We start from the raw sequence: 19,173 nt of genomic DNA, 5'->3' as shown, positions 1-19,173 counted from the left end.
AAAATAAAAGCAGTTTAAAATAAAAGAAAGCATAGCTCACCAATTTCTTTAGGTATACTTTCTATTGAATTCCGGGATAGATCCAGAACAACAAGATTGTGAAATCTTCCAATGAACTGAGGAATTTTCTGCAAGCTAGTTCTGTGAAGCTGCCATTCCTGGAGATGGAGTAGTTTCAATAAACATGAAGGTAATGTCTGAGACAAGAAAGAGAGACCAGAAGAAATTCGGCTTAATACACAATAATACAGGCTTTGGTAGAAGGTGGTGGTTGGTTATTTGAAATATTAACACTTTGTATTATCATTATAATAAATAAGTCTTCCTTGTTCTTAAGCTATACTGTAGGATCCAGAAAAATAGTTCTGAACACTTGTGTCATTCTAATCATTGTTTTAACCTGCCCACTGTTGTTCCCAGGATTTAGATATCTGCACTACTGCCATTACTTGAAAAGCTTCAGGCTTTATAACTGAAGATGAAACTGCTCTAAATTGCTTTTTGCACTTCAGTGGTGATCTGAACTGTATTTCTTGTTCTGTCAAGAGAAACAGTGAGCAGCTGAGAGCAGAAGAGCGGAGGGATAGAATAACTGCAGTGGTTGTATGTTATTTGTTCTTAACAAAGAACAGAGCTTCCTTACACTAACCTATGGACCCCCAGAGTATTTCTGGGTGGGGCTGTTACTCTCACTGGCCCCAGCATGGCCTCATTCACTTCATAGAGACCAGCATCTGCATTTCTGTGTTGGTGAAGCTGCCAGCTCTGCAGCTTAGAAGGTGGTTAGATCCCATTCAGTTGTTGATTCTACAGTTAGCACTTGTGCACATACATGTACACTAGAAACAATAAACTATTCTGGGAATACAATTTATTCGTTTTCTCTTTTAGAAAAAGTAACTAACAGGAAGAAATCTTTTCACTCATCTAAACACAGGTTTTTTTCCTTGATATATTTTAGTAGTTTTGGTACATTAACAAAATGAGGATTTACCTAATTAAACTCATGATTTGCAATGCAAATCTCTTCTAATGCAGGAAATGGGCTGTATTGGGGCTGTATTTTTGCAAAGTAATGCTTAATACTCAGGACTAAAAAAAAAAAAATCAGCTTGCTTTTACAGTCTCACAACAGTGCACCTCAATTCACTGTTAGCAAAGCACCACATGAGCGCTTCATAGAATAAAAATAGTATAGCTGTGAGTGTAAAGATGTAAATAGTAGTTTTCTAATGCATCAGTCATTCAGCCCAAGCAACGTTAATACCTATTAACACTACCTTCCATTCTTCTTCTTCTATCCTTAAAATTGCTCTTCCATCTTCATTAATTATTTTTTCTTTGAGCTTTGCTAAAGCGGCTCTCTCCTCCCAGACAAGCAGTAGCCTACAACAGAAAGAAACTCTCAGGGTTTCTCAATACTGGCAATAATTGCTACACATTCTATTTTCTGGAACAACAAAGAAACAGTAACTATTTTGGGTGACAAACAATATTTATTACCTCTGGATGCTAGTTATACTATCAATTAAGGGAAGACAAGAACATGAAGTGCATGAAGTAATGTTTGTCTGGGGTAACTTATAGGAATTTTACTTATTTGCAGCTCAACACATTTCTTCAAATTTATGGTCAGAAGGAAAACAAAACTGCATTCAGTTTCATCATATTGCATCAGGGCAAAAGAATATACAGTCATGTGAAATTACAGTTCCAATTTTGAAACAACCTCTTGGGACAGTTCAACCTGAACTGAGTAAGTGCAAGCAGACAAGGTCAATCAGCTAAGCATTCGTTTAGCTTGGTTTCTGAAGGGGACTTGAATAAGAATTATGAGAATAAAGCTAATTCTCTTTCTTTCAGCTTTTATTTTTCAATAGTAACTTCTGAATTTGTAATTCCATTTCAAAACACATTTGACAAATAAGGAAGGGTTCCGAAACCGCTAATTTCTTCACATTTTATTAAATTGCTGGCCACATAGAAAACTAAGTGACCCTGTTAATTCCTCCGTTGAGGATAGAGCATAGCAAATTAAATCCTGTATGGATTACTCTAACCAATGGAGAGAATTTTAATATCCGTATTTAGTGGGTATAGTATATGCTAATATTTTTTATCTTAAAACGCAGTTCTTTGCTTGATGAACATATTGCCAGATTTGAACCAGTGGGAATTCTGCTGGAGTAAGGGCTAAAGAATTGGACTGGATGAGTTTGAAAAGACTAGTTACAGTCTACTGCAGCGTACCTTATGGCTTAGTTTTTTACAAGCCATCTGCAATTTACCTACCTTCCTGCAGACCTCTGTCTGAATTCCTTTTCTTTCCGTAATTCTTCATTTATCTTCTGTATTCTTACTTCCCAAAGTGTCTTCACAGCAGTGAATGATCCAATACAAACTGCAGTTTCAGTCATGATTCTTACATGTTCAGGTTCAGCCACAGGAATCTGACTGTAATTTCAGGCTCAATGCATCAACGTATATAACAGCTACCAGATGGGAATAGTGACATGAAAACTAAAATATTGCTATACCTCCTCGATTACATCATTAAGCATAGTTAATGTATTTAAGCTGACAGATTTTACCAATTGCTTTCTCTCTACAAAATAATTGCACCTAGTTAAATTTTATAGTTAAAAAAAGGTGATTAGTTTCATAAACCAGTTTTCAACAAAATCATTGTACAATGACCTGGGAAATTTGACCATTGGAGACCATTAAACCACAGTAGAAGTATCATTCAAATATGTTTATAACTACAATAAATAATGACAACAAATAAATTAGAAAGCACAAGGAATTTAAACCTTCATTTCGGGAATCAAGGTAAATAATAACTGTTGAAAGCACCATTTTGAACTTTTTTTCCCCAAAAGGTACCCCTGTGAAGTATGTTTTTGCAATCTCTTCTGCATTCTTCATCAGTGAAGAACTATTTCTTTCAGTTTCTTACACCTTACAATTGTAGACTAAGAACAACCATAATTATTAAATGCAGATATAAATATTCATTCCTTTCCCAGGAAGAAATGAAACTGTTCCATGCAATTTTAAGCAGTTAAATCATGATAGCTGCATCCTGGCAGGTATAAATGTTTGGAATTAAAGGAGTTTTGCACTTCACAGAAACTAAAATGCTGCTGGAAATAAATTATTATGCTTAATTTTCTTAATGGTTTCTCTCATATTCTCATATATAATCTCATATTATATTTTAGAGTTAGCAATACAATACCTTTCAAGGCTTTTTAAATTCTTCACACCTCTCTCTCAGTCTTCTTGGGGTCCTCCTGAGTTTCAGGATCCCAATTTATAAATAAGGCTAATGTTCTGAAGTCATCTTTTCCTTAGAGAGATAATTAATACATAATTTTCTGAAGAGCTGCAAAGTAGGATATTCAATCATCCCAATAGGTGCATCCCTCTGAAAAATACTGTCAGTATTGTAATGATTTGGGGAAAGTTGTTTGTTTTTAGAAGTAAACTGAAGCAGTGATAATCATATCAAGGAGAGCTTGGAGGGTTAAACTTTGTGCAAATAGCAGTGTACATACCTGTACTCTGGATGCTGGCAATCTGATTGCTCTATTTCAACTTTTTAATAATATTTGCAGGGGCTAAGTAACAAAAATGTTTACATATCCATTCAAACTGAAAAAGTGAGGAAAACTTTCTTCCTAACAAGTAGGTAGATATAACGAAAGTGGAACGTCAAGTCTTTTCATGCAAATATTTCCTTACAATAACTGCAGCAGGTCTGCCTTTTAGAACATCCTTTACCATCATGTTTATTCTATTGTAATTTTACATTGCATGGATTACAGTCGTTTAGTGAACATTTCTGTGTTCAAACAAGTAATCATTCTGCTTCATGTTTACAGAGTCTTTTGCTACCAGAGTTATTTGTAAAGCCTGGTTATACTGAAATCAATTAATCAACAAGGTATAGCCAGGCAAATAATAATAATTTTAAATCATCAGGATTACTTTCTGTTATAAAGACAGCATACAATCATATTATAAAGCTTGAATAAAGGAGAATCTGGTCCAACACTTTCATATTGAGGATTCTTAACTGTTCTCTGTTAAGGAAAATTGGCAGAACTTGACAGGTGATGCAAACTGTCACACAATGTGGCACAATGCACCCTGGTGCATTACGAATTCAATCCCTTTTTAGGAATTCAATCCCTTTTTTCCTTTAAAAGAGGATTCTTTCCTTTTTCTCTCTTCTGCATAAACATGATCACATTTATGTGCTGTATTTTGAAAGATTAACTTCTCTTTCAGTGATCCACATAGAAATTACCTTTCCCATTCATCATGCAAATATGCAACAGTAGTGACTAAAACACTGTATGAGGCTTTTTGCTCTGATTTGTAGTTTCAATTTAAATTGCCATATTCTTCAGGACTAGATTTCTATTGGGATTAAGCAATTTACCTGATCCATCATACCTGATTTTCTGAACTATATGCGTTTTCAGGTAGAAAACTAGAAATCTTTTTAAGTGTTTTGTGCAGAAAGGAGACATTAGGGTTCCAGTCTCAAAAGATGTATTTGTTCATGCATACTAAACCCAGTATCAGACTATATAATCAATACTTATTCTTATTGCAATCTTACACTTGGCAACTCTCATTTGTAGTGGAAAACAGACGATTTAATAGACATTGCCTTAAAGCCATGAAATATCAAAGAGGCCCTGGGGATACGATTCTGTTTTCAAGGATGTTTAATTATATCACAGGATTATCAAAAGTTTTTAGTTCTTTTATGTTTCATTTTCATGACTAAAAAATGGACCACAAACATAAAAATCACATTGTCACTGACAATTCAGATGGGAATTCACAAGTGTGGCTGTAAAACAACCTCAAGTTCCTCCCATGTAATCTGATCTCCCCAAAACTTCATCTCCAATCATGTGAACAAGTTTAAGAACAACTTACCTCAAAGATGTGGTGCTTTCAAAGATTTTCCATGACTCATTGCTTTCTGCACAAGAGAATAGATAAGTTACAAATCTTGTCTGTACTACCAAAAACATTTGGAACTCTCACGCAGGCTCCAATGCAACGTCAGTCTAGTTCTAATTTTAACCTATGCTGAGAATAGAAGGTATCATATGAGGCACTTCTGCAAAACCCCCAAGCATTTACCACTCTTCACATCTCCCCAGTTTGCTGAAAATGGCTAGACTCCCATACATTGTTTATGAGATTAACAAAAATTACTAATTGTGAACAAAAAGAACAACATACTTGTTATGACACATAATGAAAAATAAGCAAGTTTTCAATTCAAAACGGCAATTACTTGTTTTACTCTTATATTGTTTAATAAAATTATAGATCACTATTTGAGATAAAAGTCAGAAAACTGGATCATTCTAACCCACATTGCAGATTATAAGGGTATAAAATACGAAGATGAAACTTAACAAATGTCAGCCATTTGATTGCAATCCTCTTCCAGTAGAAAGAATTTTCAGTCATTAGGCTTTCTTAAACTATTTAGATTCTACTGTTACAACACAGAACTTTATAAGAAAAAAAAGGCAGGGGTAAACCCTCTCCAGACCATCAAAAACTACCTGACTGCTAATGCCTACATAAAAAAGATACTGTTTTAGCTTTCAGTCTTCAAATGTGTATTTTTCATAATTTTTTGTGTTTGTTTGTTTTTGATGGAGCTGGGGCAAAGTTATGCAAAAGCAAAAATGATATAACAGCTTCTTTCGTAATAGGTATTTCTTTTTTCAGTTCTAGTATATGTTCAATCCTCACAGTATTTTTATTTTTTAATACAAAAAATCGTAACTTAAAGTCTACTTAATTTCTTCTTCCTTGGAAGAGGTGGATAATTAGAGTTAAACTAAAAAACCCTTCCCTTTTATTGGAGTTTTAAGAAATTTCACATTTCTCCTGTGAACAAAAATCTTCTATGAAACATTTCAAGATCACTTTATCACTTTCTCTTTTACACTTTTGTTGTCCCATTTCATTTTTTGCATGATCATAACACTAAGAAAAAAATACACTGCTCAGACTGGACCCTTACCACAACAATATACTTGTAGGAGAATAGCCATTAGGCTGCGTTCTTTTAGTAGTCTCAAGTGCAGTAGGTTCTCTAAGATAAGAAGAAATAGAAGACTGAGCCACCTGTATAGGATTGCCTGCATGAAATTCACAAATAAAACCAGTATTACTACAATTCTTTGTGGCTTTAAAAAATTTATTAGGAATAAATAAATCTGATAAAAATGAAATAAGTGATAAGCACAACATATTAGTCAAACATTGCAAAAAACGACTAATATAAAAGACCCTTATACCACAATAAAAATATAAATAGCACCTTACATGTATACTCTCCACCTACATTACCAGCTTTCCTCTTGCTCAGTCTCAGCATCAAGGGTAACAGAGATTCTACCTCTGGTAGCTTGTGTCTTGCATCTTCACAGCTAAATACATTAGACTACTTTGGTCTACTATTTTGGAGAATGCTCCTGTAGAGACAGTTTTTGATATATCTAAAGAAAGGAGAAAATGTCCAATTTGCATATTAATTTTTAAGGCCATGTAACTGTCCAGCTTACATTTCTAGAAGGCATTTATATCCAACCATTTTCTTTGTATTTCCTGTTAAATACAGCTATAATCCTTACCATCTGTTTAGTTTACCTTAAAGAAACATTACTATTGTCTGTTCTGAAGGCATTAACTTGAACCTGTTAATTACTTGACTTGGATCTCCGTTATCCCACATAGTATTTTTATAATACTAATTCTTTGTTGTATTAGAGTAACCTGTCAGATTCTAGTATCTGAACATCAATAACGCAAGATGGTGAAAACTTTTAGAACACATTCTGCTTATTGCCAGGCTTATCTAACCACAGAATAACTAGTAAGATCCTCTTTTTTTTTTTTTTTTTTTTTTTTTCTTTTTTTACAGACATGCTTTCTATAAGAAACAAAAATAACTGGAAGGAATTTAAAGATTGCAACTACTTACAGCCTACAAAAATACAGTATATTCTAGACAGTTTTAAGGCCCCGATAGTTATCATTAAATGTTATCAGTAAGCATTTGAATAAGTGTGCCCTCTTCCCTTTATCATTTGATAAAGAGTACCTGTGCATATAATGCCAGGAAAAAGTGGAGTACCAAAAGTTTTGAGAGGTTAATTAGTTAAATAACAAAAAGCTCTCTGGACATCTTACAGCAGAAGCATAATAGGTATTTTATTCGTGTTTGATTTTTGCATAACTTCTTTTGGGAATTTGGATATTACCTGTTAAAATAAATTTATGTTTCCAACAAAGAACAACTGCAAGCTTTTCCCTTCAAAACCGGTTAATCAGTTTAAAAATATTGCAGACGTAGATCGATCAGTGATTCATTTAGACCAGCCTCATGACCATATGTATTACAAAAGGCAAAATAAAGACAATCCATCACCACATTCAGAAGTCGCGCCATGACCTATTGACAGCTGGCTGTAGAAGAAATTACAGCACTACTAATTAAAAGAAGTAACAATTAATTGATAGACTGATTTAAGCTGTTGAGAACTTTTAACCACATAAAATTGTTATATAATGTAAGTAGCAAAGGGCATGTGCTAGCCGAGACAGCTTTTGTAATTCTTCAGTCTAATATGAAAAATTTAGAGGCATATTCTAGCCATGGTTTCCTTTATTTAAGGTCTAGCAGCATTGAAGCAGGGTTCTCCAAATAAGATTTCCACAAGTTAGAAAATCGGGCCATTGTAGCTCCATCAATAATGCGGTGATCAGCTGACCAGCTCACATTCATTATCTGTGCTTTAAATACTTCACCTTTTCCATTAAACCGAGGAAGAATCTAAAAATCAGAGAAAGGAATAAAATAAAATAAAATATGGAATATTTTAATTAACAAATTTGTAGTTTTATTGTTCATTTGTTAATCTAAATTCAAACATTTGACTAAATTAGGCAGACAGGTAACAGTAGTGCCATTCAGAAATGAAAGAGCTTCCATCATTCTTTGTGCTGCAGATGAGACTATATTGTGAACCTATATAAGAAAGAGCTGTATCTTGTTTCCACCATCCTGGAAATACTGAAGTAGTGAAAACCTTTTTTGACTCAAAAGCCCCCTCCTGAATAGTTTCTTTCACTGATAGCATTCAAAATGACAGTGTCCCTAAAGCATTCCCTGAGCAAAAGGATCACAGAAAGAACATACAAAAAGTAAATCTAGTTAATATTGAGTCATGTTCAGTATTGATCTCAAATGTCTACATTAAAAACTTAAATCCCCAAATTCAGAAAATAAGAAGTTGCCTTAACCATACAGAGTTCTGTATAGATTCAGCCACCTGAATCTATACATTCTAATTCTAATAATCTAATTATAAGCATTATTAGAATACTTTTTCAGTCTCAAGTTCTCTCCTTGATCATAGCAAGAGTGCTATGGCCGTGTTGCAAAACTTATAAAAATATAATTTACGATATTTACTAATAACCAGAAGATTAAATATATATGTGAGTGAATATAACAGAATTCTAGAAAATAAATCTGAATTTTTGGCATAAAAGACTTCTACTGAAACATTTGGCATCTCTGGCCAGCCATCTAAAATTACAACAAAACTTTCCAATCACAAGCTATGCATTCATATAACAGAAAGAGGTCATGTTTTTGTGAATATATATATATATATATACACACACACACAATATATATATGTGTGCACACATGTATGTTTATATATATATATAAACATACAAGTGTTCTTAGATTCATATAACATATGATTCTGTGTGATTTAATATGACCTTAGTTCACTAGAATTAAACACGTCACTAAGTTAATATACCTGTATCTTTCCAAGTGCTCCAATAGCTACTTCAGGAGGTAGTATTACTGGTTTGGCATAAGTGCCACCAATCTAAAAAAGAAAATGCTAGAGATATTATCAGTTAAAGAATAATTATATAATTTATTTTAAAAGGTTGTTTGTTTCTTGAATGAATTGTTAATCATTTTATTCTTTGCATATTAAACTTTAATTAGAGTATTAATTTCAGAAGCAGTTTTCAGGTTACGTTCTCATTTTTCTGGTACTTACTGTGCCAATATTTGAAAGGGTGAATGTTCCCCCAGTGAGGTCATTTGTTCCCAGCTGGCCAGCAGAACCCAAGGCTTGGAGGCGATTTAATTCAGAAGCAATCTCAAAAATACTGCAGACTTGAACATTTTTCACATTTGGGACAATTAAACCTTGTTCTGTGTCCATAGCAACTCCAATGTTGTGCGAAGCCTACAATAAGTTTCATTAACTGGATATTAACATAAACAGTCAACATAACATGTATTGCACACAAAAAACACTTGAAGAATGCTTTCAAAATTATATATATTGGCAATAATATATATATGCACACACAATAAAATATATACATATTTTTAACCAAGGAAGCTTTCTCTACATTAAGCTCCTCTATACTATTTTGAGTGGAGCAATGGACGTAAATTTTTAAGAATTAGCTTTTCACATCTGCAAAGTAAGTCCAAACTGATTTTTGTGGGAATTTCACCTCCAGGAAACACAAAATCTGGAATCAGTTTTGCACTGAAAATATTTCATGTTTTGTTACCCATACAACCATCTTTAAAACAACTATCAGTTTAGAAGAGAACACTATAATACTATAGAACACTATTATATGAAAAACAGTTAAAACAAACAAACAAACAAAAAAAAACGAAAGTGAGTTGTCTTGCATTTTGTAGAAGAAATATGTAAGGATTCGTCTACGAGAGTCTGACAAAACAGCACAACAGGAGCTTGGAGCTTCAGGACCTTTCACCATTATGTGTTTTAAATACAGTACTTTAGAAAACAGGCACTTGTTTTCCAGAAATATCCCGCCAGTGCTTTGTATGAAATTTAAATGTTTTATTAAATTTATCTTATGATTTTAATATGTAGAGTAAAAGTAACTTTAAAAGTAACATTAAACAAACCACAGAAATTAGATGTATATTGAATCAAATCTAATCTTAGACAGAATCTAGATCCTCAAATTTTTTTCCAGCACAACACAAATTGGTGGTTTCACACCAATGGACAGCTAACCTTCACCACAACCAATCTTTCACTTCCTTTCCTCAAAAGGAGAGGAAGGGAGGAAAGTATGATGGACAGAAAAAAAAAAACTCACAGGTTGAGATAAGGATAATTTCAGAAAAAAAAAAAAAAAAAAAAAAAAAAAAAGGTTAATGGAAGCAAAGAAAGAAAAAAAATAATTTTTACTTCCCATTAACAAGTGATGTTTAGACATGTCTTAAGTGGGGCCTCAATACATGTAGTGGTGTGTCAGGAAGACAGATGTTCTCTTAACAGGAGCCCTCCTGTTCAGCCCCCCTTCCCCTTTTGCAGATTTTATTGCTGAGTGTGACTTCATGGCATGGAATACCCCTTGGCTGGTTTGGGTCTGCTGCCCTGGCCGTGTCCTCTCCCCACCTCTTGCCCACCCACAGCCAGTAGGCTGGGGAGAGGGTCTTAATGCTGTGCCAGCACTGCTCAGCAATGGACAAAACCTCAGTGCGATAACAGTGCTGTCCCAGCTACAAAAACAGAGCACAGCTGTGGGGAAACTTAACTCCATCCTAGCCAGAGACAGTACACACTATAATTTTAGTACAAGTCATTACAATTAGGTCAGACGTTCTGAAAAGTCCTCATTAGCTGTTAGCTTGGATTTTCTGTTCACAATTTTTATCAGTAGTTTACAAACCTTATATGTGACGTTTTGACAGCTTTCATCCAAAGAAGCATTAAGAATGGGATACTGCAATAATCCTAGAGAAGCTGCCTGTTAAATATAAACAAGAAATAGATTGTCATACTTTGTATCTCAGAGAGGTACATGGAAAGCAAGAAATGGTGAGAGAATTTAGATTGATAACAATTTGGTTCTTAGTGCAATAAAACGTGGCTTCAACTCTCCTAAGCTCTTTGTGTGTTGATGCTTCATCATGATTAGGAAAACAGAACAAAAACTTCCAGAAAACAAAGATAGATGAAACAGACATATAAAAGATAATCCCTTCATGAAATATAATTGAAATTGAATCAGCAATAATTTCCTGTTCAAGAATTCAAATCAAATAGCCCAAGAAAAAAAGTTACAAGATGCCTCAGCAGTGTCATTCTGAACTCCCCACTTAGACGATTATTATTTCAGGGACTATTAATGCTGCCTAAAAAGAGCGGGAAGATTAAGAGCTTATTTAACACTCCAGTTGAAATAGCATTATCCTAAGTTTTAGACTAAACTATACATTCAGCCTTCAGTGATGACAACAGTTGGAAATGAAACATGACAACTAAATGAGTACAAGTGCCCGGTCTCCTGAACAAGAGAGGACACAGACTCAATTCACCTGAACAACAGAAGAGACATACTCATTCACCTGAGGGATTCATTACCAACAGACACCAAATCAAAACAAAATTAAATTGTGTTCCACACGTGAGGTTAATTTTAATGGAGCTCACTAAAAATACCAATAGTTTGCTAAATTTGTTTTGTTTAATTTAAATACCCAGTGATGCTTACCCCTTTCCTAAGTAATACTTTGTCTGCTTTATCTTTCCCCATTAGTATTTCAAATAATTTCCATGGTATTATCTAACCCTGGCTACAATTCCAACACTAAATTGATGAGCAGTTCAATAAACAAGAAAAGCTGATACTTTTCTTGTGATCTGTGATTTTTCAGGTGATAGAGGTGCTCCAACCTACAACAATAATCGATCAGAAGATTTTAAATCTTCTTAAAAAACAGCATTAGTACTTCAAATAGCCCTCTACTGGTTGTCTCACCTTTATGAAGAAGGGCATAAATGAAAGCTTAATTCCACGAATTTGTGCTAAAGGTTTCATCTCTTCTCGCAACTGAACAAGCTGAGTCAAGTCAATCTCATCACAATAACCAAAGTGAGGGATCTTCAAAGCTGCACTCATAGTCTTTACCATTGCCTTGTGAAAACCTGGAAAATATTCACTGACTTCATACTCCAAGAAAATTAACTTCTGGGAAGTTACGGTGAAATTGCAATTATTTGTTTATGCTAAAGTTACTAAACTTTAAAAAAGCACAGGATAAAGTCCACCTTAGGGCCAACAGTTATTCAGCACACACAGCTCAATTTTTACAACTTTATTATTTCGGATCATATTACTACATCTCTCTCCTCTGTATATTTTTGAAATCATAGTGTCATAGTACAGTGATCTGCACTATTTCTGCACTATTCGCTCTACAAGCCAATACTGCCTGAAAGGCAACCAGAAAACTTTTTTTTTTCTCTCCAATTTGCAACCCAAATCCATCCAACCAAAACATGAACAATTATTTCATAAATATTCATTGAGTAACTTTTACTGGTAGTCTACTGTGAACATCACGTCAAGACTTCATGTTTCATGAATTACCTGTTATAGGTTCAGTTTTATCTTTTCCTGAAAACACAACCGGTCTGGAAACAGGTACAGGAATTTTGCGTGCTTTGTCCTTTGGAGCAGTTGGCACTGTCTCTGATTTTGGCAGTGGTGGGATAATTTCAGCCTTTGGTGAGGGAGGTAGAATAGCTCCCGTTTGTTTGGCCAAATAATTGAGTATGTCTTCCTTAAGGATTCTGTTATCTTTCCCTGTTCCAACAACTTCACTCAATTTAATCTGAAAAGTACATAACAAGCTATGACACTTGCTTTACAGAGATATAAAAATATTCAATATTGTGACAAACAGTTCATTATTCCAAGTATTAATCCAACATGCCTACAATTTCCCTCCCTTCCAGCATCTTGTAGGTTCTGTGCACCTGACCAACCAGGATATGACCCCATCACAGAACAGGGAAGCAAAACAGGACACAGAGCGTTGCCTATGAAATCAAGCAGCTACGAATCCTAGGCAGGATTTGGACCAGACATGCCACTATACAGCAAAACACATGATTTTCTGGTGGTCAAGGACACCTCCATTTAATTAGAACAAAAGCTAAGTAACCATAAGCTACACTACTTATGAAATTGTGTGCTATGCTAATTACAAAATTCTGTGAAAAAATAAAGCTTTAATTCTAACTACAACTTAGTAGCATTTTACCCACGATCCCTAAGAATACATCTGTCTCTGCAGCAGCCAGGTGACACTTTCAGTAATTTACTAGGTACTCAACTTTGCTCAGATCATCTAAATTGCCCTGCAAGGTGTCTAACTGCATACTTAAGGAGGGACAAATGCTACTTACCTCTTTATTACATGATCAGTGGTAAAATATTAATTTGAAGAAAATTAGTTGTCACTTAAATTTCTCTCTATTGTGGTGCATTTTTAGGAGAAAAATTAAACAAGCTTTCAAAAACAGTGGAATATTCATAGATTCACCAAAAAAATATAAAGAATTTAAAAAATCCTTAAAGGACCACCTAGTCCATCCCCTGCTCTTACACAAATCTGGAGAACAGAACAAACTACCTAAAGCTGAGAACTGATTTTTCTCTCTTCCCTCCTTTGTCCCAGAAATCCATTTTGATACTTCATTCTTTTTTCCCCTCTAAAAAGGTTTTCTAAAACCTCTACCCTAGAGTACCCTAGCTTCATTTTAAGCCCAGTAATTATTTTCCTATATGTCATAATCATCAGAAAGCATCATTCTCTCCATCGCTACATTTTTTACACATTTGAAATAAAATTGCAAATAAGTCATTTCTCACTGTACTTTCCTCTAATCAATATCCTCTCAGTCAACTGATTTATAAAAGAGGGATAAAATGTGGCCAGATGCAATTCAGCAAACTTACATTGTTTTCCATAGCAAGGCGACGAACTGCAGGCGTTGCTAATGTTTTGTGTCCTTTTATCTCTTGGTGCGTGTGTTCTTCATGAGACATAGCAGGTGTTTCAACAACATCTTCTTCTGGGGCAACACCTGAAAATAAAATGAAAAAAATAACTTTATTAGACTATTCTATAAGAATTTGATAGATTTCAGAACTTGATTTAAATTTTCTTAAAAAGTTAAATGGACAGTGAACACTGTCCCAAATTTCTTACAATAAAAAAAAAAAAAAAACAAAAAAAAAACACACACAACAAAGGAAATATTACCTATCCCTCACATGAGATACTGGGGAAGGGAACACAGTGTTAAAGACTGCTGCTTGAGTTTTCAATAGGAAGTAACTGGCCTTTGAAGTTTTAAATTCTAACACAGTATCACAACGTTTTCCACTTAATCTTCTTGACTTTACAGAACAAAAAGTCAATTTCACATTTATCATTTTCAGGAGGAAAAAGTAAACTCCCCTGTTAATCTGATGGTTTATGACAACAAAATACGCAATAGAAAAAACTGCTTGCAATACCTTTTGAAGCATCAATTTCAATGTCCACTAATGGTTTTCCAACATAAGCAATTTCATCTAAGTTGTAATGGAGTTTCCTAATGATGCCATCATAACGACTAGTAATAGTAACAGAAGCTTTATCGCTTTGTACTTCACAGATGCTATCGAACTGAGAAACGCTATCACCTTCTTTTATATACCTAAAAGAAAAGACATGTTAATATAAACATAACAACTGTTAAAATCCACTTTGTGTATTCTTTTGATAAATTCAGTTATGTATATCTCCACAACGTTAAACGCATTCCAGATAAGATGACAAATCACACATACTGGATACATTGGCTATATACCTTTTGCCAGATGTCACACAAAAATGTTTTTTGAGCAGTGCCACAATGTTTCAGAATATCACCACATATACAATTTTTACTATTACTTTAGCTAAGCAGAGTTTTTTTGGCAGATAATAAACCATGTAAAAATAAGAATAAGCCTAGCTTAGTTTGAAGCTGAAGAAGTCTGTTTTGAGTTGTCAGGATCAGTGTATCATCAGTTTCAGAACAGAATCTAGAAGCCGGAATCTGTCTCCTACACAGAGATATTGCACCTGTGTGTACAAAGAGTGAGACATTCTAACACTGCCTTGCTCCCTCTACTGGACACTTTGTTTTTGCTTAATCCAAACATCACCAGCTTTCTAGCAACAATTTAAATGTTTAAATATTTCGATAAATTTAATGAAAAACGGGTAAAAGATAATTTTACGTAGATTCTCTAGAGTTGTATTTTTTTCTAAAGTACAGCCAAGACCTTCTGCACCCTGAAAACACTAAAGGAAAGCCTATGAACAGGTGCAGTTAGGGCACCCCATTCCCTCCACCTATTTATTTCCCATTTTCAAATGAAGCAGATTACAAATATACAAAACATAAAGCTTACTGTATGCAATGAAAACAAAACTTGAAAAACTTCACAGAAAACACTGTCAGGTAAATAACTGAATTATTGACAATTATCAATAATACTCAAACTACTTGCTGATTTCTTAGTATATTTCTTATATATACGAAAGCTTAGCTTACCATTCTTTCACAGTCACCTCTGTAATCCCTTCTCCAATATCAGAAAGCTTAAACTGGACAATTTGGCCACATGAAACTTAAAACAGACAATAAAGAAAAACAGCATGTTTAATATTAAATATAAGACAGAATGATCTGAATGCATTAAAAATGGTCTATATACCAGCATATAGAAATCTCTAACATAACATTAGCAAAATAAAATAATTTTATTATGAAAAAGATTACCAGCAGATGTTCTGAATAATCGCTGTTGACGACTAAACTTGAAGGCAGATTTGTCAAACACGCACACATATTTTGATTTTACAAAGCGAATGCTGCTGCACGATCTAACGTGGTGAGCACAAACCTGGGGGAAAAAAGTCTTAAGCGTTAAAATATTAGACTGAGGAGGCAGAGCTCATTTAATAATCTTGATGCAACAGCAGTAACAAAAGAGTTTAACTGTAATTTATATAGAGAAATTCTTATGAAAACACAATTATACCAAATAAGTACTGAATGTATAATAACCATTAAATTAGCATAAGCTTTGCAACGTCTTTAACTTCTTTTACTAACACAACACATGGAGAGATTAAAGCCACGGTAACATAATCAATTAACAAAAATCATGACAAGACCTGAAGAGATTCATAGTTGCTATAGTTTCTCTAAACAATTGGTTTCATCAGGACACACACAAAAAAGCATACATAATAGCAAAAACATCAGCCATTTGGAATATTCTCATGCAGAACAAATGCTGGAAAGGTCCCCTAGACTGTGGGAAAAAAATCAGCATATTATTCTTTGATGGTTCTTATTCCAATCAAAAGGTGATCAGAAGTGCAAATTGGAAAGGAAATTCACACCAGAGGGCACAAACAGTTGCCCTTTTATTTCTGTTATTGTATAGGAAACAAACATCTTCAAATAAATTTCAATTGCAATTATATTTATCCAGGAATCAAAGGGTCAAAAAATCTTCTGAAAGGTTATTTATGGAAAACTGTCTGCTTTAAAGCACTGTGTAATCAGTCATGATTTTGGTCAAAAGCAAAGCCAGTAGCACTTATATTGAAATAAACAGGCATTTTATCATTAATCTCAACAGAAGTTAGTTCAGACCCTTTCTTATTTAGTAATATTTCTTAAATCTAATTCTGGTGTTATGTTGTCTTGGGTTCTGTAAAATTCATAAAAATAAAAATTATCTGTAGATACTATCTCTAATTAATTTAGAGATTAAAAAAAATCAGGTGCTACAATGTACCTCAAGTAGCTCACAACTGTAAAATTTAGAAATTATCTTCTTAGATGAGCCAGAAAACAGGACACCTGTATGGGAAAGTTCATTTAAACTTTTTTTTAAATATCCTTTCAAATAATATAGAGTATTATTAAACTTCCTAATTGCCCTCCCACCCCCCAAACCGTTGAACTATTTGAACTATATATTACACATTTACAATATAGATTACCCCCAAATCTGTACAATTCTGAATTGACAGTGTACATTTTCTATAGTATTTGATCTAGCATTGCAAGTTACATTTAATATCGTCTTTTAGAAACAAGTATTTATAAAATAAAAACTCCGGTAAAGGACACAGCAAAGTCACATTGAGTTACTTTGCATCTGCCTGCTATCAAGATTGCATCTACTGATCTAGAGTATTTTTCTAACTCCTATCATGAACAAACAGTAAATCCTTTTTGTTAGTTCTCCAAATAATTCTCCCTGAAAAAAAAAAAAAGGCAAATGGTAATTGTAAGTGATGACAAATCCTATTGCATGAACACACTTAAAATTTTAATTCAATTCAAAATTGGTATATAATCTGTCTTCAGAAATCTATTTGCTCTTATTTTTAATTTTGTATGTCTGTCCACATGGTTACATTTTTTTTGTCCAACAAGATCTTTTTGTCCCAAACTTACAATAAAACTTTTCTCTTTATATAAATCTACATGGCAACCATTCAGTATTTACCTGTGAAGATGATCACAAGGAGCACATCAAATCTCTGAACTACCTCTAAGTGTGAAGTTTCATAATGCTTCCCATGTGATTTTAACATCTGGTAACCAGGTAGTTACTACCAAGCAGGTAGTGAATTAGCAATGTGTCTGCCAAAACCCAGACCGGTTTTGTTACAGAAGTTTCAATGCTATTTCGATTTACATCTGTAGGAATCATTCAAAATTGCTGCATTTCAAAGAACTTAATTATTTTGGTTTGCAGGTTTTGCACATTATCTAGTAAAAAGCTGATGTGCTAGTATGTTAAAGCAATAATACAGTATCCAATCTCTGCATAGAACAGTATTCCTTTCTAACAAGGTAAACAATTTTATACCATAAAATAAAAAGACTATGCTTGTATTCAGTATTTAATCACTTTAATACTACTTGCTGCATAATGCGACGTAAGGAAATAATAAGAGCATATAAAAGACAAGATTAGTTCTAACATTCATCGCATACCCATACATATTCATGCAAGTACTAAATGTCAAAAAAGTTAACCAACCTATGGATCTTGGTATCTGGAAAAATAAAATAATAATAAAAAATCCCAAGTAGCAAAGTACTAGCAGTTATGTTTCTGTCACCACTGTCGTGCTGTATGACAACCTAAAGGCAATACTTTCCTGGGCATCTTTTCAAGAAGCAGAGTTACCGTGAGGAGAAGGGACTAATGGTCTGCTCCAGTCTCTCACTGGTGTTGAGGAGGTATCAGCCACTGTTTTGTGGATGACCTGAGACTTGTGGCTTGAACCAAGGCAACACACAAGCTGTATGCTATTTGGGGAAGAACTGTCTTGCCCCGTTTAGTTCAATTTGCACTGTTCCCGTAAGAAGCAGCCTACCATGCTTTTCTAAATCACCTCTAACCCTAGAAATCTACTGCTGGCTTCAGAACAAAGTGTTGTTACACAGCACGCGGGTAACAGAATACCTGATGAAGTAACACTCAATTTCAAAGTCATATTGAGTATGCTGTGCTCAAAGGCAACTATTTCGTATTAAAGGATATTCTTCTATGGAACTCTTTGGACTTGCTGTCATATTGAGTCATTTTTATTGACCATTTAATTATCTTGGATGTGTTTCGCATACATCTTCTGTATTTCCGAGTATAAAGTTACCTACACGCTAAACCAACAGCCTTACCAGCATATTCCCGAAGGACATAATTCCTTGCCTTAACACTTGGCACGCTGCCTGGCCTCTAGCTAACTGTTATTTCTCCACCATTTAACCCTAGATCGCCGGGCTCCTTCCTTACTTACTAACCTACAGCCTCCACGAACCACCACAACCTGCCTCTCTTCCCCTTGACAACCACAAAAAAAAAAGAAGAAAAAGAGAATATTCAAACACAACACTTCAGAATTGCAATAAGCATCCTTTTTTTTTTTTTTTTCTTGGATGTCGCCAGACGCCCGCCGAGCGCCAGCAGGCTGCGGGCGGCCTGCCGGGGGAGCACGGGTCCCTCTGGCAGCAGGCGCTGAGGCGCCCCGCGGGCGAGGGGCTGAGGGGAGGCGCCAGCCCCCGGCGGCGGGGCCTTGGCGCGGCGGCCCCCGGCCCGTCCCTTACCAGGCGCCCCGCGGTCCGGCAGCCGCTCCGCAGCGCGGTCACCGCCGCCATCTTCGCCCGGCAG

General features: G+C 34.7%; 2 protein-coding genes across 3 annotated transcripts in view; both read right to left on the bottom strand.

Annotated features, from left to right (window-relative positions):
- LRRC39 (leucine rich repeat containing 39) overlaps positions 1 to 5,789 on the bottom strand; it is a 9,981-nt gene extending 4,192 nt beyond the window's left edge. The window contains exons 1-4 of one of the 2 annotated variants that reach the window (XM_032191877.1): positions 4,960 to 5,789; positions 2,293 to 3,352; positions 1,281 to 1,386; positions 41 to 197 (exon numbers count right to left, since the gene is read on the bottom strand). In XM_032191877.1, the coding sequence (XP_032047768.1) occupies positions 41 to 197; positions 1,281 to 1,386; positions 2,293 to 2,417 (388 nt within the window). In that variant the 5' untranslated portion in view covers positions 2,418 to 3,352; positions 4,960 to 5,789. Of the gene's footprint in view, positions 1 to 40; positions 198 to 1,280; positions 1,387 to 2,292; positions 3,431 to 4,959 lie in introns of both variants that reach the window. The other variant, XM_032191876.1, reaches the window with a different exon arrangement.
- Positions 4,959 to 19,173, bottom strand: DBT (dihydrolipoamide branched chain transacylase E2). The gene is made up of 12 exons (XM_032191874.1): positions 19,110 to 19,173; positions 15,750 to 15,873; positions 15,522 to 15,597; positions 14,455 to 14,636; positions 13,891 to 14,018; positions 12,517 to 12,760; positions 11,905 to 12,071; positions 10,813 to 10,890; positions 9,141 to 9,332; positions 8,889 to 8,960; positions 6,071 to 7,885; positions 4,959 to 5,005 (listed from the first exon to the last, which is right to left on the bottom strand). Exons 1-11 carry the CDS (start codon positions 19,158 to 19,160, stop codon positions 7,718 to 7,720), a joined length of 1,482 nt encoding a protein of 493 aa, XP_032047765.1. The 5' UTR covers positions 19,161 to 19,173; the 3' UTR covers positions 4,959 to 5,005; positions 6,071 to 7,717.

The sequence above is a fragment of the Aythya fuligula genome, chromosome 8 (genome assembly GCF_009819795.1).
Source record: "Aythya fuligula isolate bAytFul2 chromosome 8, bAytFul2.pri, whole genome shotgun sequence".
Taxonomy (NCBI): domain Eukaryota; kingdom Metazoa; phylum Chordata; class Aves; order Anseriformes; family Anatidae; genus Aythya; species Aythya fuligula.
The sequence above is the reverse complement of the archived record's forward strand: the minus strand, read 5'-3'. Positions and strand labels throughout refer to the sequence as shown.